This window comes from Stylophora pistillata, chromosome 1 (assembly GCF_964205215.1).
Source record: "Stylophora pistillata chromosome 1, jaStyPist1.2, whole genome shotgun sequence".
Classification (NCBI taxonomy): domain Eukaryota; kingdom Metazoa; phylum Cnidaria; class Anthozoa; order Scleractinia; family Pocilloporidae; genus Stylophora; species Stylophora pistillata.
Window position 1 is genome coordinate 21,479,541 of NC_142519.1, and position 24,580 is coordinate 21,504,120.

Below are 24,580 nucleotides of genomic sequence, written 5' to 3' on the forward strand. Positions count from 1 at the left end.
CAGACAATTCATTGCCATGAAAACCTTTAGATTTACATGAATTTATCATTAAATCAGTTAATCGAGTTAGCATTGATAATTTCTCAGTAAAATATCCTAGATCTGACGCACCTCTTTTACTCACAATAAAAGTTCGAGGATCTAGTTTATAAGACAAGATTATGAGGAAGGTTGCGGAGGAAAGTTTCAAATGTTAAAGCGTACGTTTAAACTTGTTTCGATGTAGAAAGCTGTTGACTGCCTGTCTGTTCCCCGCTGTTCTGGAGACCTCTTACTTCGTACCGTTCACTCTTGATTATGACAGCGACTTTGATAAAACAGAGCAACTTGTGTCCAAGCCTGAACTACGCTGGGTTAAAACGATACATGACAGGTTAAGTATTGCTCATCGTTTTAGTTGAGTTGTTGAGACCTGAGTGAGGGGAGGACGCCTGAAAACACCGGGCATGATTGGTTAGTGCACTTAACACCAGGGGGTCATTGTGTTGTGTTCTTAGGCAAGTCATGATGTCACTCGCATAGTGCCACTCTCTACCCATACCTTTCGGGATATGAATGGGTCTTGCGTGACTGTCACGGAAACCTGACAGGGTGTTGAGATCAAGGGCGTAGCTAGGGGGATCCTGGAGGGTCCTGGGGTGTCATGAGGGGGCCTTTTTAGTCACATTAGGTAACACGTATTAGGGTTCAATATACACGATTTAACAATCTGGTGTGTGCCTTCTGTTTGACAGTGACCCCACGCTTTTAGAAAGCTTAGCTTCTCCGACTGGGGATGGACTTGGTCGATAGGAGTCGAGTATTACTTATTAACCTAATTTTTTTTGTGAGCCACCATAAATGAAATTCAATTCCTTAATCAACCTTTTACAGAATCATCGGGTGACAGCCAAGAAGATGCGGAAAAAGTGGAAGTCAAAGTACACTTTAAGTCAAACAGAAGTTTAGAAGAAAATTAACAAGAGATACAAACGTTTCTGTCTCCTATTTTTCAAAACACATTTTGCTCAGTGCTAAACTGAATCAATAATTTAGAGAAAAATGTCGTTTAGAGGTACGTTGATCTAGACTAAAACATTCTCTTTCACTGACCCTCTAAATCACCTGTCTTTGAATGAATTTACAGGTAATCCAATAATCTGTCATGGCAAGAACCCATGGTTCGATGAATGTGAACGGCAATGTATGTGTTACGATGGCGAACTTTTATTCTGTCATCGGATTAGAAAGGAATTCACAGCGATGACCCTACAGGAGCGAAAAAGATTTGTTGGTGCTATCAAAACTGCTGCAACAAACCCTATTTATGAAGATGATTACAGAAGAATCAGCAAAGTGCATGCCCGGATGCCTACCAAACTCCTCCATCACATGCCTCAGATCTTTCTACCATGACACAGGTGGTATTTGCTGGAGTTTGAAAACATCCTTCGAAAGGTTGATTGCAGAGTTACAATTCCCTATTGGGACTGGAGTAAGGACGAGAAACACTGGGCCCGAGGAACGGAGACACACGATGTTTGGAATCCGGGTCCTCACGGTTTGGGGGGTGACGGAACTTTGTCTGATAATTGCGTTAGAGACGGGCCTTTTAAGAAAGACGCTTTCTTTGTACCTGAAGATACAGGAAAAAATTGTTTACAAAGACGTTTTAACATGTCATGCTTCTTTCCAAGCAAAGACGTGATTCAAAAAATAACAAAGGATGAAAATTTTGTTGCGTTTGAAAAGTTTGTTCGGGAAAAACTTCACCCTACTTTTCACGACTGTGTTGGCGGTCATATGTTAAAACAGCACTCGGCTTCGTTCTCTCCGGAGTTTTGGATTCATCACAGCTTCATAGATAAAGTCTGGGCGGATTGGCAGATTAACGGAACTGGTCACACATTCGCGTATTTCATAAATATCACCTTTGAGATGCCTTTGAGTGGAGGGTATCCATGGGAGCTGTTAGATAATCATAACTTACCGGGTGGAGTTAAAATCCACTATAAAAATCCAGGAGATTCCACACTTGATTCAAGGCTGCAAAACTTTGTTTAAAAGTGACACAGCTTTGTGCTTGTGTCTGACTGATGTGATAAGTTCCAAACTCACCATGAAGAAAACTGAGAGAAAAATGTTTTTTTGCTTGTTATCAGCTCATGGACTGATACTTATACAAAACACTTGTTGTTTACGTGTAAATTCTAAATGTTTCCACAAACAATGAGAAAGAGTCCTCGCCAAAGTTCTTTCATTTTTTGTCTAGTACGTTTACATTTCGTATATTTCATAAACCCAAGTTATCATTTATAGTTATAAATTTATTTTATCCGTTAACTGCAAAGGAGGGATAAGTCCTTTCATCCACATTCTTGGCGCAAGATAATCTTTGACAGATTAAATACTTTAAGTTGACAGTTTTCTGCTTTATGCTATAAACAAAACGTCTTTTACAAAAACACGTAAACTTTTTTACGTGTTTTTGTCTTTTACACTGATACTCTTAAATCAACTTGGAAAGATCATAGTGATCGTTCAAAATTAAATGGATCTAATTTTTTACCTTCTTAAGAATGAATTGTCGGCGAGATAGTAAATAATTTTTCTACCCTTTCATCCTGTACAATTTTACATCAGCTCTTCGCAGCGACATTTACTGATGAAAGTCAATAACACTACAATCCTTGGAGTCTGATTAGTAACCAAAATGAAAAGGCGGTCTATTCGGCCGGGTGGACTGTCCAAAACAAATTGTCCTCCGACGTTGGAAGATGGAAGATCGAATCAAAGCTTTTTTTCCAAAGACGTTTCTAAATCCATTATTTCAGTGGTGTTTGCGTGCTGAGTCAGGCAAAAGTTTGCCTCTTGATTAAACCATATGCAGATAAAATAAAAATGAAAATAGACATCATGATCAAACTTCTGTTGACTGAAAATGATCATATATGTTTCTTAGATAGTAAAGGTGAAAGACGAACAGCCACATCACCACTCACTAGTGTGTGTGATCCAATTTGGGAATTCAACCGCCATCGTATAAACCATAGTATGATAATAGAGCTATTAGGGCTAACACAGCCTTCGCAGTCTGCTAACTGGATAGCTTGCTTGTCGCCCTGGTTCGCATTATGTAGCTTAAAAATATCATTTGTCCTCAGTTATCATGATGATTTTGGAAGATGAAAGGACAGCAGGGTCCACAGAAAGAGGATACGATATCTACCTCTTTTTTGAAAAACAAGACGCGTGTTGTTGTAATGTGTCTTTTCATGGATAATGCAGTAAAAGTGTCCGGATATAAATTTTAGATTATGATTCCTAAAAGCCAATTAGGAGAAATAAAGAGTTCAATTTACGCAAGCTTATGTTAAGTGAAAGTTTGCCATCCCATTGATTTCTAGTTCAGTCTTAACAATAACGTTTCCGAGTCTCCAGCAGTCATTCAACTTTTGATTTAGTTTTAATTGAATATATTCTTTTGTACATAGCCAAAATACAAATTCTGGTAGTCGCATGCATGTTATTTTTAGGTGACATACGCTGTTCGAGGCGCCAAGTTAGTACATTGCCTGTACCTGTAGAGCTAGAGGTTCTCATATCAAAGAGCTTGTTAAAACAAAATTAAAAAGGTCCCACAAATCAACTTTGGGGAGAATGATTAACATTTGCAGCTGCCTCATTGCCGGATTTGCTGAGGTTGGTAATTGTCTGCAGTTTTTTATTTTTGGTTTTTTTTTTTAGCTCATTAATCGGAAATTAAAATTACATAACCTTCTTAACCATTTTCATTTTAACGTCAGAGTGCATATTCCCGATACTGTTCTCCGTACATTTCTTAAGGTACTGACAAGGAGAATGTGTTTAACCAATCAAGAGCTTCCATGGTTGGTGATCATTTGGTTTATCCGTATGACTTCATTGTGAGATTTAGGGCACATATTGTACTGGGGGGGGGGGGGGGGGAAATCACACGGATAGATGCTACGGACAAAGGAGATAGAAGAAACCAATTTTGCCATTGCGTGTCGTTAGCCAGTTTTGACAACGGCCTTCCCGTTATCTACTGGACATTAACACCTTTTCTGCAATCACCGTCGTTGCTCAACAATCATATTTGGTGTAGTAAATGTTCTTCTTCTGCTGTTCACACTATTGGGCAGAACTGTTCTATCATCGTCGCAACAAATAGAAAATTGCACTACTATGGTTATTCAGGAGTGTTCAGATCATTCCTAAAGGTTCTTTATAGCTGTAGAAAGTAGAAACCAGAGTCTTCGTGACAAGGATTGTAAATCTCTTCAAGTAAGTCATTAATGCGGCTTTTTAAACCTCTTCTCAGTCCTCTCCTGGAGAACTCTTTTACCGAAGAGAACATCACCTGGTCAGTCTCTTCCGAGCTACTCATCTTTATCGAGCGAGATCGAAACTCAACGATTAATGTCGCTCTCATTCGGAGTGAACCATTGTTATTAAATTCGGTTTGGACTTTATTTTCCAAAATTCAACGATTGTTACTGAGATCAGCCATCATCAGTATAAAAAATCAATTTTCTTATTTTCAGTTTTCTTTGAACTAGCTTGGTGCTTATGTTCCCGTGTCGATGTTGAGTTCTTTTTACGTTTCACAGGCCACAATTGATTGCCTTTCTGTTCCTCGTTGCCTTGGAAACCTATTAGCAACATTTCGTCGCTATGTTCTGATGACAGCATTGAGTCTTTCTGAAGCGTGTCCCCATCTAGAAATCACAACACTGCGAGGCTATGTGACAGATGCACACACTACGTGAGAGTCCCTTCAATATGTTAACATGGCTATAAATGTAATTTTTTTAAAAAAAATTAAAATCAGTGACATCGAATTTGTTTTTATGCTCCTAAATTTCAATTGATCAAATTCTCGGTCAGCAGGTCAGTCAGTCAGTCGGTCAGTCAGTCTGTCGGTGGGTCAGTTGGTCAAACAACCAATCAGTCAGTCGGTTAGTCAGTCCGTCGGTGGGTGGGTAAGTTAGTCATTTAGTTAGTCTTTCGGTCAGTCCGTCGGTAGGTCAGTTCAATACATGATCAGTCAGTCAGTAGGTAAGTCAATCGGTAAATGACAGTCAGTCAGACATTCAGGTTGTCAGACAGTTGGTAGATCATCTCTTAGGAGTATCAATCAGTCAATGAATCAGTCTGTAAGTCAGCCAATGAATCCGCAGCATATTCCATTTCCATTCAATCACTGGTTGGTATACGTCTGTATCAGTTTATCCAGCAGTCAGTCAATGAGAACGTCAGTCAGTGGGTGACTAGACAGATATACGCGAAATTTTAAATAAGGTAACGATATACGCGCATGTTAATCGTATCATCCATATCAGGGAATTTTAGCTGTCAAATAAACTGCATAACTGAGTTAAGGAAATGTCATGTCACCTTCTCGTAACTTTAGGGACCAAGATGCCTTGCGAGGAAAGTACATCAAGTGTTGATCAGTGTCACAGGAGGTGTCACTGTCGTGATGGCAACCTAGTTTCTTGTTATAGAATACGAAAACAATTTACCGCCATGAGCCCAATAGAACGACAGCGCTTTATTAACGCCTTTAAACTGGCTTCTTCTAGCACTCAATACCAAAGTTATTATGAGCATATAACAACTCTGCATTCAAGAATACCGAGCAAATTTCTTCATCACATGCCTCAAATATTTCTTCCCTGGCACAGATGGTATTTGATGCAGTTCGAAAACTTTCTTCGTCAAATTGACTGTCGCATCACAATTCCTTACTGGGACTGGACCAGAGAGTCAGAACACTGGACACAAGCGGCTGTTTGGAAATATGCCATTACCGCCCACGCCCTAGCGGTCTGGGCGGTAATGGCATATTTCCAAATAACTGTGTTAGGAAAGGACCATTCCAGCAGAAAAAATTCCATTTGCCTTAGTCTGCCGGTGGAGGCTGCATAAAAAGAGAATTTAACTTTTCTTGCTCTTTACCGAACCTGCAAAAAGTGCGTGATCTTATCCAGCTTGAGAATTTTACACTCTTTGAACAGACAGTTCGTGAGCAATTCCACACGAAATTTCATGATTGTGTAGGAGGCACCATGCTTCACCACTCCACGGCGTCCTTTTCTCCAGAATTTTGGCTTCTTCACGGTTTTATCGATAAACTTTGGGCCGATTGGCAAAAGAAGGGAGTGACTTTCCAGTTTCAGTATTACACCGAAATTTATTTTGCAATGCCAGGTTCTGGACAGTTCCCGTGGGAGTATCTTGATCAAGATAATTTAACAGGAGGCGTAAGAATTGTGTATGACAACTCACCACCCTAGAGGAAGGCAGGTAGAGGGACACATAGGGAGTCAACTTCTGTTCAGATCGAAGTGTCCCACTCAGTTTTCCTTTTTTCAAATTTCATTCCCATTGGTCGGCGTGTCTTAGAAAAAACAAAACAAACCAAAAAAAAACGACTTGTTTCCTCTTTATAACTTTCTTGCCGTTCAGAAATGCTTAAAAGAAATATTATTAAGAATTTGTGAAATAAAAGAAGTTGCACTGTAACACTTGTACCGGCGTGTGGTCATTCATGATCATTTCATCTGCAGTTGCACTCAAAAAAAAAAAAAAAAAAAAATACAGAGAAGAGAAACGTGAAGTCGAAACATAATAACCCCCTTTCCACATGAACATTTATGAAACGACCACAAGCACATTTTATCCGTAGAAGCAGCTTACTGGAGGATGGAGGAACAGAAAAAATAGGAAAATCGAACAAACATTGATTTTACTATTTGTGTGGTTTACAGGTGCTAAGCCTGGGATGACTGTGACTAGTTGTGTGGTTTACAGGTGCTAAGCCTGGGATGTCTGTGACTGTTCCAGTTCCCTTTTCACTAATATTTAGGTCGGCGTCTAATTGACGACAAAAAGGTGAATATAGCCAATATTTATTGTATGAAAGTACATCCGAGATGCTGACAACCCAAGAAGACCACATTAACCTGACAAATTAATTAAGTCATTTCTAATCTTCCTTTGGTAAAAAAAATGAAGACCACCACAATCCCACCTCAAAGGGTTTGAACACAAGCATTAGTCCAGAGGATTTTTAAAATCTGTTGAAAACGTATGATCTTTACTGAATACGGAATTTTTATTTGGGTGCTGATATATATGTATTACATATATATCAGCCCATTTTGGAAAGGGGAGATGAGTTTTTGGTTGAATAAATGTGTAAGGAGATTACGCAAAACAATAAATTAGCCCCAATCCTCAAATATTTTGCAGACGAAATATCAAATTCTATTAACAACAGCAAAACCCAAAGAATAAAAATTGAGAATTCACTTTCAGGAGTGCTCCCTTAAAAACAATGATTTCTCCTTCCCACTCCTAAACGAGAAGCTTATGTTCAAATCCTCGCTGGAGTCATTTATTCGATGCTGTACTTCTGAGCAAGACTGTCAAGTGGTGGCTTGGTGGCTCCATGTAACAGAAACCTAGAGATCAGTCCCAGCAGTTACAAATATGGGCTACACGGCCCCTACGACTAACATGTAGGTGGAGGGATTGAACTGAAAATACTCCAGGATGTAAAAATACAGCAAAAAATTCACAAAATTAAATTAGTTTTGGGTCCAAGCACTTTATTTGGACATTTGCTCTGACAGAGTCAAGAGAAAGCAAATTTTTATGTACAATATCAAATGACAAAAGTCATTCTTCTTTTTTAACATTTTGTGTTTTTTTGTTTTGTTTTTGTTTTTCATGGTTGACAAGAAATAACCAATTCGAATTGCTGACTAGAACTGTTTTTATTATCAACACCATTCATTTGCTCCACACTCCACATCACAATATTTACACCCACTCAATGACAACACTTGATCTTTGACAATGTGCAACTGCATAATCTATCAGGCAATGGCTCCTAAAATAATTATCGCAGCTAACCATTAGATGTCCATCTCAAACTGGGTGGGTACCTCTCCTGAAAAAAGAAGTAAAAAAGAAAAATGGTTCTTATAACTCTCTTGCTGTTTGTTTGATTTTACCCTTCAATCCCTGGGAGTGACTAAGATCTAATTTCTCCCGACAATACAACCCCTGAATCACACATTAAGTTCACAAGAATAAGCGAAGTGATCACCAACTAAAGAAGCTCTCAACAGCTTAGAAAATGTGTAAATAAACGGTGAGGAGAATATGCATACTAATGTTAGGATGCAAAGGGTTTATGAATTTCTGGGAAAGCTAAGAGAAACTGCCCTTTCCTTTTTGTTTTTCTCTTTTCTTTCTGAAATATTAATTTTCAAAGTGAAGAAAGTGTAGGGACTAAATATGGTAAACATGGGCCTCAATAGGTTATCTACAGCACCTACGATTAACAACGCAGAAATAACAGCAGTTATGAGTGTTTCTGCAGTAGACACACATGACACTAGACATTCCACTGGTTCATTGCATATTGAACTTAGTAATTAGGCTTGCATGTCTACATTTACAGAAAACAGTTTGAATTGTTAACTATGGGATGAAAATATTAAAAGCTAAACCCAACTATTTAGTAAAAACAATTAAGGACGTGTTTCCTTACCATTGTCATTTTTATCACACTCTGTTTCAGAGCCATGGATGCCATTGTCTTTGCGAACCCCCGGCTTCAACTTTGCATGACAAGTTACACCTGATATCATTGGCAGATTCTGTGGAGGTGTGCGTGACAGTGGAGAATTGCGCAATTCCAGTAGAAACTTGCGCTCATATGTTATGCGTGTCCCTAAATAATTATAAAACAAGGCATTACTAAAAGTAAAATAAAACACCACAAATGATGAGATAAAAAGTAAAAAAGTTACACCATTCACACATGAACTAGACTCACCATTAAAAAAAAAAGGAAAAAAAAAACAGCACCTAAACTTTAAGGCAATTTTTAATTTTTCTGGGTGACTTCAAAACTGTTTTAAACAAGATAAAAGAGTAGCCATCCGCCACTTCAAGTCAGAAAGTGAAATAAGAATGAGTGTTGGAACCTTGTTTCCAGAAGTAATTTTTCTGGACAACTTCAAAATTGTCTTACACAAGATAAAAGACCATCAGCCACTTCAAGTCAGAACGTGAATTAAGAACAATTGTTGGAACCTTATCTCAAGAGGTAGAGCTAGTTCACTGCGGCTTATGTGTAAGTTAACAGTTGCTCTGCTTAAGGAAGCTGCCCACCCCTCTAAAATTAAATAATTCTACTTAGATTGAATGATGAGAAACATTCACAATAAAACAAGTATTTATGTGAAGATATCATGCCAGCACCTGTTAACAAGTTCAGTCAAAAATTATCACAGAACCATTACCAAGCCAACTGTTACCAACAACTTCCCATTACACAAGTTCCAAGACATGCACTAGGCAAGCTGTTAGCAAAAGGTTTCTCCTCAACACATAGTATATTCGAAATTCCTCTAAAATTAATTACAACAGACCACAAATACCATAGCAAAATCAAGGAATCAAACATCTAAGTAGAGTTGAATTGAATGTAAGATGTAGGATGCTGTCATCTCGTAAGTTTGCAATATCTAAAGACAACACAAAGTTTTATAGCAAAGGCTGGATGTAAGCCAAGCACATCGCATATCAGGTAAAAGTTTCAATTTTTGCCCTTTTCACAGGTGAAAGTATGGCAACCGAAGTCATCTTATAACTTTGTTTTCACAACATGCTACTTTCAATGATGAAAAAGGCAGGCCTAGAACAAAAAAAAAAACATACCATACAAGCTGATTTGGACTAATGGAAAATGTGGCATTCAATGTTAGGCTTTGCAAGAAACTGATATAAATCACTCCCATTTAGGACGTGAAGAGACCTTTCTAGGACACCTGAACAAACTTGCAGATATGAGCACACCAAGATTATAAACTTCATGTATTCCCGGTTTCTATTACTTACTTGTTGTGAAATTTGTAAAATTTATCTGATGGGAATGAGTAGGATAGATCTGTCAACTTTGTGCAAAAATCTCGCAAGGCCAGAAGCATTTAATCATACCTTGAGTCCGAGTGTCCCAATAAATTTTTCACTAGACTTGTCTGAATATCTAATCAGTCCAGTATCGCGAACTTTCTTACCTTTGTGACGATTATCCAAATGTTATCGATATGACTTGCAATTATTCAAATGGCTATTTAATTGATAAAGTTTGACGCACTCATACCAAACAACCGTTCATAATCAGTAAGAGGTGTGCGTTTGTAACGCGTATTCAACTGGATTAATTTTACGTATGCAAATATCACAATTTTTGAAATCATTCGCAGTTTAGTCCAATATTAAGTCCTGGAGATCCCGAGCTATAATGGTAGATAGGAAAGATTGCTTTTCTTACTATATAAAAGATTTTCCTAATAAGAAAGGCCTTTTTATTTAACCGTCATTTATAATGTATCCTCGAAATTCGTTGAACAGGTGCTTTGAGAGAATTGAGATGCAAAACATTCATTTAGGCGATCAGACATGCCAGAATAATACATTTACAATGTAATATATAAAGAATGGCAATAATTAACATTTGTCTCTGCCTTTAGGTGGGAACATAAGATCTTAAAGAAGCATGAGAACTTAAGAAAAGGTATGATTCTAAAACTCCACACTTTGGAAATGAAAACAGTAAACCTAGAGCAATCCGATAGGACTACTCGAAGCTCGCATCTGACACACGATAGGGGATAAAGACTCCAATACGAAAATTGTCAGCGAAACATTCGAGGAATCAAGAGAGCATGAGGACACAGTTAACGGAAAGCATGATAAAACGGATAAATTACTTTATTTTACAATGTACAATATTTTAATTGCAGCAATTAATGAATTAAAACTTTGAATATTTTTCATTACTATTGAGAGATATGACTCAATGCAAATGTAAATCGGCATGTCACGCGGTAAGATAAACCTCAGCATCGATTTAGTGGAGGCAGCTGTTGCGCACCGTCAGTTCTTACAGCTCGTTGATGACCATCCAAGTTTATACTCTAGTCCACTCGTTCAAAACGCAACAAGAAGGTAAGTTTGGTTCAACTGTACTGTTAATCACTCAGTTGAAACGTTTACGGGTATGGCCTTTGGGATCGAAACAAAAAGCCCACAGTTTCCCTTTTCACCGATAGCTTTTGAATTACCGAGTAACAGCAGCTTGCAGAGAAACCGTACCGTAAACAATTGCCATAAAGTCTCGGAAACTATTCCCTTTACGACACACTGAAGTTTATTGGCTACCGAGGCATGTTTAAGCGAAAGAACAGTAACATGTTCTTAAGTAATCAAAGAAAACTCACACGTCTCACACAAAGTAATGACTGATTCAAATACGTTTGTCTGCACGTCACGAAAATAATCTTATCGAAAAAGCAAGGGAACAATTCAAATGCTGACCTTTTCATTTATTTTTCACGTCCCGAATATAATTCATGGATTAGTATCATTTCTTTCCCAAAAGCTCACATCATAAAAAATCCGGTGAATTTCAAGTTCGACGTGTCTGTTACAATAATGTAAAAGATGTAGAGTGCAATATCATCATCGGATATGGGGATTGATTTAGTGAGGTCCCCACTCTCACTAAGTTTTCATTTCCGAGTACCAAGCACTGAACTAAGTGAGGAGACTGAGAAGATGGAGTAGAAAGTTAAAGTGTGGGCTCACTAAACAGCGAACGAAAGAACAGAATGAGAAAATCAACGATTTCAATCAATCTTGTTGTCCTGAAATGTATCGCGCACCCATGGTATCCTCCCATCCATGGAGTCTTTACAGACGGTTGCAAGGAAGCTTTTACCTGACTCTAAACTGATTTGAAGTATTTTTAACCTTGTTTTTCTTTTAGGTATGAGCTTTTCTGGCTGCCTTGGCTCGATCAATCCACCACCTCAGAAATTGCGGCACCACTCGACATCGCATGGGTTTGGCACGTGCACATGCTGTCACCTGTCAATTATAAAAGGGACTGCAACGAAATTGTCTCTATACTACTAGATCACAAGATTCTAAGCGGAGAGCAGCGTCAGAAAGGGCTTGTTAAGGCCAAAGCTCTATGGGAAAAGTTGTATCCTGGCGAACCTTTTGAAGTTGACCTGACGGCCGCTGCTGACAATGCGCAAGATTTCAAGTCAAGAATTGAGTATGACATCGCAGCTGCTTGCGCTCGGCAGAGAGTCTTTTATTATCAGGTGTCCTTACCTCACTATGAAGATAAGAAATTTTTGACTAAAGCAATGGAGAGGTATAAATTACATCTCATGCTCAAGCGAGATAATCCAGGGACGTTTCTTGTACCTTGCTATGACTTTGACCTCATTTGGCATGCGCATCAAGTAAATCCACTACTATACTAAAAGGACGCCACAGAAATACTGGGAAAAGTACTTAAACATGATGACTCGGTGAACGACCGACAGCCTGGCTCAAAGCTCAACATGTCTCAAAGCTCAACGTCGACAGGCGTTTACCTGCCGAGTGGTGCACTCAGCTTTGCTGATGTTCTCTTCCGTGGAGGTTATCAACCAGTCTGGTTGTGTTGTTAGTACGGGACACTTACTACGAGGGAACATACTTCCCACCAAGGAACAAGTGAGTAAGCCACAAAAATGCTGTACTTTGGATGAGAATGGTGGAGAGAGAGCAATGCTTATAAGAGGAAGTAAAGACTGGGGAGTCTGCACTGGAAAATGGGAAGGGTTTGTTAAGGGTGTCCCTGGCGTGCCTGGAATAAAAGGGCAGCCAAATAATCCAGGTGTCAAAGGAACGCCTGGGGTGAGAGGCAAACCTGGACATTTAGCCATGAAATTCTTTTCACTGTCCGGAACAAAAGAGTGGAAAGAGGTTGAAGAACGGGGAGACCAGTTCTGGGTGGCTCTTGGCAAAAAGTTAAAGCTCAGCATCGACCTGCGCACGGGCTTGATTTCGTTTCCTTCTGAAGTCCATCACGTGCCGGAGGTAGTTGCGCTCGGATTTTCAATTGCCATTCTTCATCTTCTATGCCAGCCTTACACTCCCGCCGGAAGTGCAGATTACTCGAAACCATCAGTTTGCGCTGCACACCAGGCCGACAAACCAGGCAGAATTCATAATGAAGACCTTGCGTTAATAGTGGCAGCCGGTTACTATGCCAACACTGTACCGACTAACTCGTACCTAAAGTATGAAACTGGAGGAGGTGCCTGCGGAGGATGTGGTGGATGCGGTTGATGCGGTGGTTGTGGTGGCTGTGGCGGCTGTGGTGGTTGCGGTAGCTGTGGAGGATGTGGAGGTTGCGGCGGTGGCTGCGGATGATAACTAACTGAGATGATGCCATAAACATTCATTGTCACAGACAATTGATGATCTTAAACTATTAACTATTTCGGTAATTGTAAGATACTGAGGAACCTCGCAGAAAACACGCAAGGTACCTGTAAGATCACTTGTAACTTAAAGACAATGGTAAGAAACGGCAGAAGTTTGCGTAATCCAAGGCCTCGTTTGAAATGAACAGTTACTAAGTTCTTTGTTGTGTCATAGAATACGAAATCCGATTAACTCCGGAACGTTAGTCTCGGTTTGTTTTTCGAGTAAGTACGCTCTTCGGTCATATTATAACACGTTTTATATCACACTGTAACATAACAATATCTATAATATTTGTCATAATGACATGTATCAAAATTCTTTGTATTCACCCTAATCAATCGCAATCTAGAATTTAGTCCATTGAGAGGTAAAATGAACAATATCCACAGATTGCAACTTAATAACGGCTTCTGTAAATCAAAATTAAGCTGTTTAATTGTAACGATGGCGGTTCACGCTGATGAAGAGCTAAAGCTCGAAACGTCAGCTGAAGAATCTCTTTACGGGGGCCGATTCACATTATCAACTCAATTGGATAAAACATAACTTTCTTACTGTAGCCTGTCAGAGGACGTAGTGCACTCCTCAAAAACTCCTCTTAGGATTGAGAATTTTTGCCATTTAATGTCATAGTTATCTGATCAGATTTTAATAAGATTATATCAGGCAAAGACGGCTTTAAATCTGATAGAAATCGAAATGCAGTCTTTCAGTGCTATGTTCGCAGTTGTAGCTAGAGTCGACTTTTATCTCTGTTCCGTCAAAGTTTTGTCTGTCAGATAATCCGAATCTCTCTTGCTGCGTCATGTTCTTTTGTTTGTTTGCTTTTGCTTTTCCTTCTCTTAGTCTTCCCTCAATCGGTACCAGTAATACGGGATATGTGTTAATGTGTAGTCTAAAGCGTTCATCCGACGTCACGGTAACCTTCAGCATCACGGACAGATAATTTTTCGAGTTGCGTGTCGGCTGTTTGTCGTTAAAAATCAAATCTTGATGAAATGATATTTTGATCAAATTACAGTGAAACCATCAAATTACAACAAAACTCATATATCTCATTCATGTACCAAACAAGCCTCCCCGTTGCTGAAGGTCAAAATAGCTAAAAAAAAAAACTTTTTGGTCACGAGGCATTGACAAGACACATATGGAAGAGTTTCAAACTTTTATTCAGGCTGTGAAAACCGCCCGCACTTTTCAAGTTAAATTCGGAAACTTCATTGTTTTCGGTCGTTTAGTTTCATATTGAACAATTTAACCAAAGAAATCCACGCGGAAAGTATGAGTATGAATGTTTTTTAGCGAGATTCTTTTCGAAGAAACGAGTCAAGGATGTGCCTAAAGATCGCACGTGACAGAAAGACAGGATACTGACTGACTTCCCTGTCAGGCTAGGTGAAACTTTTCTAAAACCAATGTGGCAATTGCTCAATCATCTTGAAAGTCACTTTTTTCTTGTTTACCAAGCTAAATTATAGAATTGTGAGTCATGGCGGGCTCCTTGGATAGAGTGTTGTTGTGAAAAAATACATTTCGTCGAAGAATGCGGATTTAACCGAAATTTACATTTTTGTTTGATCATAATGTACGAGTAAAAGAAATACTATCTATTTGCTTTTATTTTTAACTTAAGTGATGATCCACCTTTTTAAAACATTTAAAAGTCCTCGTTCTGAGAAATATTTGTCTTTTACGTTTCCCTTAGCCTCAGTCTACCAATCGGTAAGGACAACACTTGCTATGTGTTACTTTAGAGTGCAAAGCGTTCCAACCTCCAGCGCCATGATGGTTAATTTCCCTAGTTACGTGTCAGTTCGTTTAATTGGGTTGTTTTTCGCTTGAGATCAAATCTTAGTTTAAACGATATCTTTATCTAATTACAGAAAAACAACCAGATTACGTTACGACTCATATATCGTACATACTGCTTATGCGGTTAGTGTTCTTGATAAAAACTTTAAAATGTTGGATCTGACCTAAAAACACTAAAACAGTATGATAAGCTAAATTTCGGCAACGTCCTGTTCGCCTCCGTCAGATTAAAATGACATTGTCATATATCTTGGTCATATTCTAAATTGGGGTTCCCTGTTGCTGAAGGTCAAAGAAGCTAAAAAATTAGTCACGCAGCAAGGGCATTACTTAACAAAGGAAGTATGGAAGAGTTCCACACCTTTCATGTAGGTTGTGAAACCTGCGCGTGTGTACATTTTAAGCTAAATTCATATACTTCATTGAGCGCGGTCACTGAACTTCTATTTGAAAGATTTAACCAACGAAATGCAGGGGGGAGGTACAAGAGGGGATATCTTCTTTTTCGAAAAACGGATCGAGTTTGCGCCTTAAAGATCGAACGTGACAGAGAGACAGGTTACAGTCTAGCTTTCCTGTCTAGGTTGAGCTTTTACAAAAATAGTTTGGCATCAATATGGAAATGTAGGTAATGGTGGGCTTTGCGGAAAAAGCGGTGTAGCCGTGAAAAATTAGGACATTTTGTGGAAGAGCAGTGCTTGAACCGTGAAATAAATTTTTATCGAAACAGAATGTACGAGAACTAGAAATACTATCTTTGAATGGTTTTGTAGATAAGAAATTTGCTGGTCAGGTAATATCCGCTGTTCTTTCAAATTCCTTTTCATATGACTTCCGCCCTAAATCAACTTCAGCGCAAAGTTAACAACGACTGCTTACTAAATAAAGCTACAGCCTTCCACGTGACGCAAACCTCAGCCTTCCCGCCACAGCTTTTGCTACATTCTCTCCCTCAGCCACACGCTTTGCTGAGAAGGAATACACGTACAGGGATTGCTTTCTGACTATAAAATCAACCAAGCCGTCACAACCAGCTAAGTCTTCAAAGGACACAGATCTCTTCAGACAATTGAGGCTAATCTCTTCGCGAGAAACTGTTCCAACAATGGCTCCGGTGTTTTACCGATTAACTGTGATCGTCGTCCTTGCCTTTCTAACTGGTCAATGTCTTGGCAGGAACCCATTTTGGTTTAGACCAACTCCAAAACGTGATCAACAGTTTTATCAGTGTAAGTGTAAATGTACTTTGGTCAATTGATTTTATCGCCATGTCTCCGTAACTTATATTCAAATTGGGAAATTGACATTTCATAAATTCCAGTATTTTAGTAAAGCTCTTGAGATGTTGAACTCTTCAGCTAAAACCATTACGAGAACTAGATTTGACATTAAGAACGGATCAACTGAGAGAAGGCAAACGCCTTGTTTTATCTGGCGTTGAAAGACCACTGCATCTAGATGCACTAGATGCATCTAAATAAAGAAACCCATTTTTTATAATGAAATAACCCCAGCCGATTCGGTTTTTTTTACGTTAGAAAACACTGGTTTAGGTGCTCCCAGAATCTTAATCGAGTACATAACCATATCTGCGTACAACTAAAAGTTCTCTATGACCTTAATGCGTTTGATGGGCGAAAGGGTAGCTTTCCCGCAATATATACTTTGTAGAAATGCGGTAAAAACTTGACGTTGCTTAGGATTTCAATTCAAGTTAATACACGTGAACGTGTTTCGACTGTGTAAAGATTAGGTGGCAGTGAGGAGCGCCAGAAATCGGGGACATTTCGAGCCCGTTACGAAATGTCAGCGGTATATCGTATTACAGAGAATTCAATATGGCGGCGGTGGAAGTGAAGTGAACACGTAACTTTCTATTTTCGTAAAACCCCGTCAGTGAAAGGCCTAGTACTGTACTATCCCAGAAAGCCAAAGGAGACGTCAAAACAAGGAAAATGGCGGCCAGATTGTGCGGTTAGAGGGACTTGTATCTTTCTTGTTCTTCCTACCTAAAATTGGGCTATTTAAAAATGGCTTATTGGGTTTTTGAGCTCTGTGAAATTACGAAGAGTTTCCTGGCTCAAAGAAAATTTGTGGGCCAACATATTCGACCGTTTACGAGCGATTTAGTTGAGCAAACTTCTGTAGAATGCATATCAAACTATGCAGTTGCGAATCTTCACAAGGTTGTTCCCACGACAATAGAATTGTAACACCTAGTCGAAGCACATTTTAAGAGTTTGAATGGAAAATGGAGTCAGAATTATGAGTTTACTCGTATACCTTGGGAAAAGGTAGGCTTGAATCTGAGTATTTCTTTTTCGTAGCGATGGGCGCTTTAACTGATGCGGCTGCATTTCCAAGTACGCAGCGAAAGAATTTCCCATTCTTATACAGCTATTTTGAAAAAAACAATATTTTCCTATACATTTTCTTATACTGTTTCGGCGCCATTTTGCTTGTAAAATAAGAACCGCCTCCGCCATATTGTCCCAAGTTTCTGGCAATGGTATAAGTAACTTTTAGTTATAAGAGTACTCCTATATTCTTTTTCAGCTTTTCAACATGTACCGACTAAAAATGAGACCGCGACGAAACTGGTGACCAATTTCTTTCGCATACCCCTCTCGTACTTGTCTCAGATTGGACGGAGCAAGAGGCAGGTCACACAGGAAGATATCGTGGTGATTCTGGATCGCTCAGGCTCGATTGGGGACTGCAACTACAAAAAAGCAAAGCAAGCCTTGAAGAACATGCTTGACATTGCGTCAGAAGTAGGATATGACAACAGATATGCGGCAGTTACATTTGCAAGTACTGCCACGACAGATTTCAATTTCGTTGCTAATCCGGACGCAGGAATTAAGATAAAGAAGCTTCCCTATATTCCAGGATCAACTAATACTCAGGCTGCGTTGGCAGAAGCAAAAAGAGTTTTTGAAGATCCCTCTTCAGGTATGTACAAATTTACTTTCGATCGGAAGTTTTAATTTTAAATAGGGAATATTAACATTGTTTAGTTTTGGTTTTAGTTTTAAACTCAAAAATAAAACGGGTGCACAGGTGTTAGGGTTTGTTACTCCTCAAAACTGTATTTGAAATTCCGCTCGTTCATGCGTCGTGTTTCGTTTTCGTCACAAGTCACACAGTGTGTAGGTCCGGAGAGTTTCTCTTAGGACACTTACAATTACAACTGAAAAGAAAGTGACAACGTTGATGATGTATAGACCAAAACAGTAAAAGAAAAAGCAAAAAAAAAAAAACACACAGGAATGAGAACTTGTCTTATACTTTACTGTTGTGTTTCAACTAGTGTTGTTCCCGGTCTTATGTTCAAGTAAATAGCAAGGTATCAGCTTCTAAACATGTTTTGTTTTCGTCACAAGTCACACAGTTTAGTTCTAGACAGTTTCTCTTAGGACACTTACAAATACAAACGAAATGAAAGAGACAACGTTTAAAAGATCCAGACCATAACAGTAAACAAACTTGAATCTTGTCTCCAAATCAATTTTAATGATGGATTCATATCCTTCGCACCAATTTCTTTACCCTTCCAATGCCGGGTACCAAGAGGGATAATTTGGATTTATCAACAAAGTTGAAATGGTAAATTATCCACCGTAACGATTACAAAAGCTGACGTTTCGAGCGTTAGCCCTTCGTCGGAGCGAATAGAGGAATTGTGGGTTGTGTGTGCTTTTAAAGGCAGAAAATGGAGCTACGTTATTGGTAGAAACATGGCAATGAGAAAAATACGAATAAATTAGTGGAATGAAAAGTGTTCGTTGATCCCTGTGGGATTTAGACTGCCGGTTTGAAAGATGAGTTTTTGTTCAAGAGGGATAACTTGTTTGAGAGTGGAGCTTCTTAAATTGGTGATCATTTCTCTTCATTCTCGCGACCTTTACATTTGATTCGAGGGTGGTACTGAAAGGAGGAATTCAAAGTCGCTCACTCTTTGAGCTTAGATGACTAGGATTTTTAGCGAACAAATATAATCGTGAGATACGCTCCCTGCAAAACCCACTTACTGTATTCATTAATCTTTTTCAAAGGAAAACGTCCGGGTGTTGTCAAGATTGCCTTTCTTATCACCGATGGCCATTCAAACGTTGATTCCTCGAAGACCATACCAAATGCTAACTTGCTGAGAGCCAGTGGTGTGGATATTTTTGTCGTTGCTGTCGGGAATTACAATAGTGGAATCAGTGAAATCGTGGAAGTAGCCTCGCCAGTTCGTAAAGACCACGTATTCCGTGTCACTGACATGTCGGGCTTCTTAGATGTTACAAAATTGGCTTTTAAGTTAGTTGCTCCCAAGAAATATGCAACCCAGTTGAATCATAAGCCACTATGTTAAAATGGCTACATAAGGATTTATTTCAAACTTGCCTTCTATTTTTAGATTGTATTTTGAAAGGAACAGCACTGCAATTTAACTTATTTTAGTCATTAATTAATTAGCTCATTATTTCACCTGAGTTTGAATGTCATATTGTAATGGATTCAAGGTAAAGCACTATACAAATTCTTCTCAGCACCTTTGAAAATAGAGAATTTACTGAGTTCATTTTGTCTTTTAGTATTTTGAATGAAATAAGGACTCTCTTGCTTTTATACCTTACAAAAAATTTAGTTAACTTCAAAAGGAGTTAACATTTCGTAAATAAATGTAATAAACGAAGGCACTAAATTAGATGGCTTGGATTATTGTTGTCATTTATGCTATTACGTCAAGGTCTGTAGGAGACTTTTTGTCAGACACTCAAAAAGGAGAAAAAGCCAAAATTAGGCACAACACATAAGAAGGCAGTGCAGAGGAGTGCGTCTGCGAGATTTATGGATAGACGAAGGAATTTAAAAACAACCTAATGACTAGGAATTTTACTTGGCCTTAAGTAGTCCAAGCTCAATTATGTAATATCCCCTACAACTTTCACATTTCCTCAGACTCACCTGAGTCAACTCCGAGAGAAAATATTACCAAGAATGTTATCATATTTAATATGCATTACCTTGAGTCCCAATTGCCTTCTGAAGTGCGTCATCCGATGTTCTGATTCATTGATTGAGCTTCGTCGCTTCTACAAAAGTGGAGTCTTCAAACTTCTTCTCAAAATGCGTGTCAGCGCTTTGTACTAAAACGCTTTCGCAGAAACAAGGAAACATGATCAAGGTGTTAGTATCTAGGATTATTTCGGTCAAGCCTATTGTCAACAATGCGCTGAAAAGGAAACGTATCGTATACCTTTGCTACAATTTAAATTACACCACATAACGCGTAACGGAGAGGTCATTACAAGTTCTATACATAGTAAAAAGGTCGATCAAACGAAAAATTGTAATGACTGGTAGTAAAGTTAGGCATGAAACACAGAGCTATTTCTGTCTATTAAAGTTTCGCACATTTTGAAAACGAATGACGATAAAACAAGGAAATCAATAACATAGCCACAGAAGTTAGCACACAACACGCCAAATGATTAAGTTTCACGATACCACTCAAAAAGATAAGAACAGCGAGAGCGAACGTATATCAGATTGAATGTAGGTAATCATTTTGTGACTAGGAATGCGAGTTAGCCGGGATTTCTAGTGGTGTCTTATTTCCTTTCATTTAGTGAACAAAATGGCTTTAAGAGTGAAAAAATGCTTATCATTAATGACACAAATTACCGGGACCAAGAAGTGAAGAAGAAACTCTCAATTAGCAACATTCGACATGGTTTAGACAAATAATTACAGTTGTCCAAAATATACAACAGTCATGTAAGTGGTCCTTTTTAATTACAGGGTCAGCTGTTAATCTTACAAGGTCACCCTGGTTTCAATTAATTGAGGTGCATGTTACAAGTCAGTTAGTCTTGATAAATTATATAATATTGTTATTAATTTCTTTAACCCTATATGGATTGGCACCAAACCCCAAAGCAGAGTCACTTTGCCGTGAGGTATAGAATATTACTCCGTACTCATTTCTAAAGCCTTGGTTGTGCTAGCTTGTCGCTTCGAAGGCAGAATAAATTAATCAGTGACACGGAAGTAAATGTTGGAGGCCGACTCAAGTGGAACCAAGTGGCATCTGTCACGGAATCAATGCATTTCTTCTTTCCCTCGCCAGTCTACGTTAGTTCGTTTTAAAATGTTATCAGAGTATTGCAATAAATCTGGTTTTATTTCTCAAAAGTAAAGCCATGCTGAAATTTTTGATGTACAAAACGCTGAAAAGGAAACAGAACTACAACGGTGTATCAGGAAGAACAAAATTTCAATGGGGGGGAGGGGTCGGCTGGGGGAAGTCTGAAAGGCAGGCGCCAAAGACATAAAGTTTGATGATCCGCCTTGGGAGTAGTAGATATTTTTGCAGAAAGCTACACTATCATTAAAAAGTTATGGTAAAAAAAAAAAAACTCATCAGTTAACCTATGTATATTAGGGGGAGTGAAAAACTAAAATCGGGCCGAGCACCTTTTTTCAATCCGCATCACGAATACGTGAGGAAACAAAACAATAAACAAAGACAATCTTTCTTGACAGGTTTCTAGCAATGTACTACCACAATGTTATTGCGCTTAAACGTGCAGCTGTGGCTACAGGTACCTTCAGGAAGGTTAACTTTAGACATCAAATGTTAGCTCGAACAGTATTTTGATCTCAATAAAAGACACACTCGTGGGATAATAAGGTTTCAGTACACCTTGTCAATGCTCGTGATGCTACTAACGTCCTGGTGGCTAAAGGTCATAAGAGAAAAAAAAAAAAAAAAAGGAAAAATAACAATGCTCAAGAAATTCTGACCGCAGGCGAATGCACTTTTTAAGCCTGATCCTTGTGGCCATGATCTTAAATTTTTTGAGCCTGCAATGATGAAATATTGTAAGAGAAATCTAGTTTCTCTACCCGGATTTCTTGGAAAACAAGGAAAAAAATACAATGACAACAATACGTGCGATGAAACAGAGAACCTGTCATCCTTGCCAGCTGAAACGTTCCAAAATTGGAGACAAATAGCTGACCTTTATCAAAGGTAAAGAGTAACAAGGAAGTTCATTTCTCCATAAAAAGACGTGTAAGCAGTTAGTGAATTTCAAAGCTGCAAGTCAGATCTTATCAAGACAAAAAAAGAAGGATTTCGCGATGTCAAGATTTTCCCTCTATGTCGCCTCTGCAGTGTGCCTACTGGTATTCTTCACAGAACCAGTTCGGGGTAAGTTGTGTTAAATTATTGTTGAAATCTCAGTAAGTTATAGACATAGTTTATTTTAAGTTCTTTTTAAAAGTTGATCAATGTCTGGGACTAGGAAAATGTCCGTCCCTGCATTAAAGACGTCAGAAACTTTATCTTTTCCACTGCTAATGAATAGGCTCTTTGTAAGGGGAGCTGTCCTCTATTAGTCCATTAGTCTTAGATGATATCAGGAGATTCATTTTATTGGTTCTTTTTCAGCCCTTGTTGTTTTCAGTAACAAAGCAAGTGCAAAGAGACTCGAAGAAAATTTCGTAAAACCTAAATCTCAGCAGCCTCCAATTGGTGCTGGATTTCGGAGTTTGTTCCAAAGACCTTCTTCAAGAGAGGCTCACGATGTTGTTGTTCTCATGGATGGTTCAGGATCAGTTGGATCTTGTGGATTCGAGAAGGCAAAAAAGGCGCTTCGTTACCTATTAGCTATGAAAAACATCTACGTTGACCTCAAGTATTCAGCGGTCACATTCTCGGACTCAGCCACCGTGAACTTCAATTTTTTACCGGAATATTTCGCAGCCAGTGAGATGAATAGAATCACTTACCCAGGAGGGGGAACCGACACTCATGCTGCGTTGGTGAAAGCCATTCAACTATTTGAAGATCGCACGTCAGGTAAATTTTCCAAGAGAATGAGACTGAAAAAAGGGGAAAAAAATACTAAATAGTACTGGGCCTTTACGATATTACATCCTGTTAACAAGTTGCATAAATGGCTGTGAAATGTAATGAAAACTTCTACCTCACTCGGCTCAGGAATTTTTGAAAAGAGATTCAGCATTAGGAATGATCAAGTCAAGTAAACCTGGGTTACACATAGGTATCCCATAAATGGTAATGCTGTATAACGAAATCGTCAGCCTTCGTCCAAATTACGCATAATTTATTCTCAATCAAGAAGTTTTAAGTGAAACTCACAAGAGTGATTTATATTCCTTCGTTCACCCTTAAATTCGTTTTTGTTTTGTTCCATGTCTTTTAGGCGGGCGTCTTGATGCAGACAAGAAAATAGTTTTCCTCGTCACAGATGGGAGATCCAATTCCCCGAGCGACACCAAAGCAAAGGCCAAAGAACTAAAGGAAAGTGGTGTAGAAATTTACGTTGTCGGCGTTGGTCGCTACTTTAATGGCATAACGGAGATAATGGAGGTGGCTTCTAGTCCGCCGGAAAAGTATTTTTACGTGGCTTCTGACCTTTGGGCAGTGGTGAAGCAAATTGTAAAGGATATCGCTCCTAGTTTATTGAATGCTATGAATGCTGCGACTGATCTCCCTTGCTAAATGAACAAAAGAGGGTATAGACCCTCCTTAAGTTTGAAACAGTTTTTAATGAAAGATTATTGTTTGAACAAGTTTCTCTGAATTAGATGAAACTTTTCTCTAATCGTTAGTTTCGTCAAAATGTATTTGAAAAAAGCTTAAACTTAACAAAATTTGAAACACACTTCGACTATTTAGATTCTTCAATTTTCCGCAACAGGCCATCTTTGCTCGTCCTTTTTCATACGGCTGCTCCTATCATCATCATCATCATCATCATCATCATCACTGAATAATAGCTCTTGTGCTCCCAAGTTCCCCAAGGGATAGCATGGATAATATTGGCCATCATAACTGATGAAATGACGTAAGATCCAAAATTGATACACTCAGTGAAAATCACATTTTCAAAATAGCACTACGAGTTTCAAATTTTCTGCAAACTTTCTGCTTTGTATATTTGTCAACGAAGCTTACAGAATATTTTCAACTATTAATCGCGCATCTTGTTTAGCAATAGAAGTATTCCTTCATAGAATGGGTTTTTGTTGCAATTTTTATTGGTTATAGCTACGTGCATCAACTGACTTTTCGATAAATTTGTATTTGTTAAGTAAGAAGACACAATTTTTAATAGAATCTTGCTTGTATTATCGGCTTTGCCAGGAGCCCATCCGTGATGGGCTCCTGGCTTTGCCTTGTACGAATTTTGAGTATCTTGTTATATCAACTGTAGGTCAACTAGTAATTTGTGTCATTAAAAAAAGAAAAAATGGTAAAAAAAGAGAGAGGGCTTATGGCTGGCTTTTTGCCAAACGGGGGTGGGGTAGAATGACTTAACCTTTTCTTTCGGACTCATTTGGAAAACTCTTTGAAGTAAACCAACCGTCTTTTGATTAGGAA

At 38.7% G+C, this 24,580-nt stretch overlaps 3 protein-coding genes and 1 pseudogene across 3 annotated transcripts; 3 read left to right on the top strand and 1 right to left on the bottom strand.

Annotated features, from left to right (window-relative positions):
* Positions 1 to 6,905: 6,905 nt before the first annotated feature.
* Positions 6,906 to 9,824, bottom strand: LOC148741665 (uncharacterized). The gene is made up of 3 exons (XM_088736363.1): positions 9,745 to 9,824; positions 8,570 to 8,925; positions 6,906 to 7,963 (listed from the first exon to the last, which is right to left on the bottom strand). The coding sequence occupies exons 1-3, from the start codon at positions 9,822 to 9,824 to the stop codon at positions 7,929 to 7,931; spliced, it is 471 nt and encodes a 156-aa protein (XP_088592489.1). The 3' UTR covers positions 6,906 to 7,928.
* Positions 9,825 to 10,784: 960 nt separating this feature from the next.
* Positions 10,785 to 14,194, top strand: LOC148741666 (uncharacterized; annotated as a pseudogene).
* A 1,833-nt stretch (positions 14,195 to 16,027) lies between these two features.
* Positions 16,028 to 21,951, top strand: LOC148741667 (collagen alpha-1(XIV) chain-like). Its single transcript, XM_088745250.1, has 3 exons — positions 16,028 to 16,400; positions 17,728 to 18,126; positions 19,230 to 21,951. Exons 1-3 carry the CDS (start codon positions 16,277 to 16,279, stop codon positions 19,532 to 19,534), a joined length of 828 nt encoding a protein of 275 aa, XP_088601376.1. The 5' UTR covers positions 16,028 to 16,276; the 3' UTR covers positions 19,535 to 21,951.
* A 286-nt stretch (positions 21,952 to 22,237) lies between these two features.
* On the top strand, positions 22,238 to 23,698 carry LOC148741668 (collagen alpha-1(XII) chain-like). The gene is made up of 3 exons (XM_088738349.1): positions 22,238 to 22,381; positions 22,622 to 23,032; positions 23,400 to 23,698. Exons 1-3 carry the CDS (start codon positions 22,312 to 22,314, stop codon positions 23,696 to 23,698), a joined length of 780 nt encoding a protein of 259 aa, XP_088594475.1. The 5' UTR covers positions 22,238 to 22,311.
* The last annotated feature ends 882 nt before the right edge of the window (positions 23,699 to 24,580 follow it).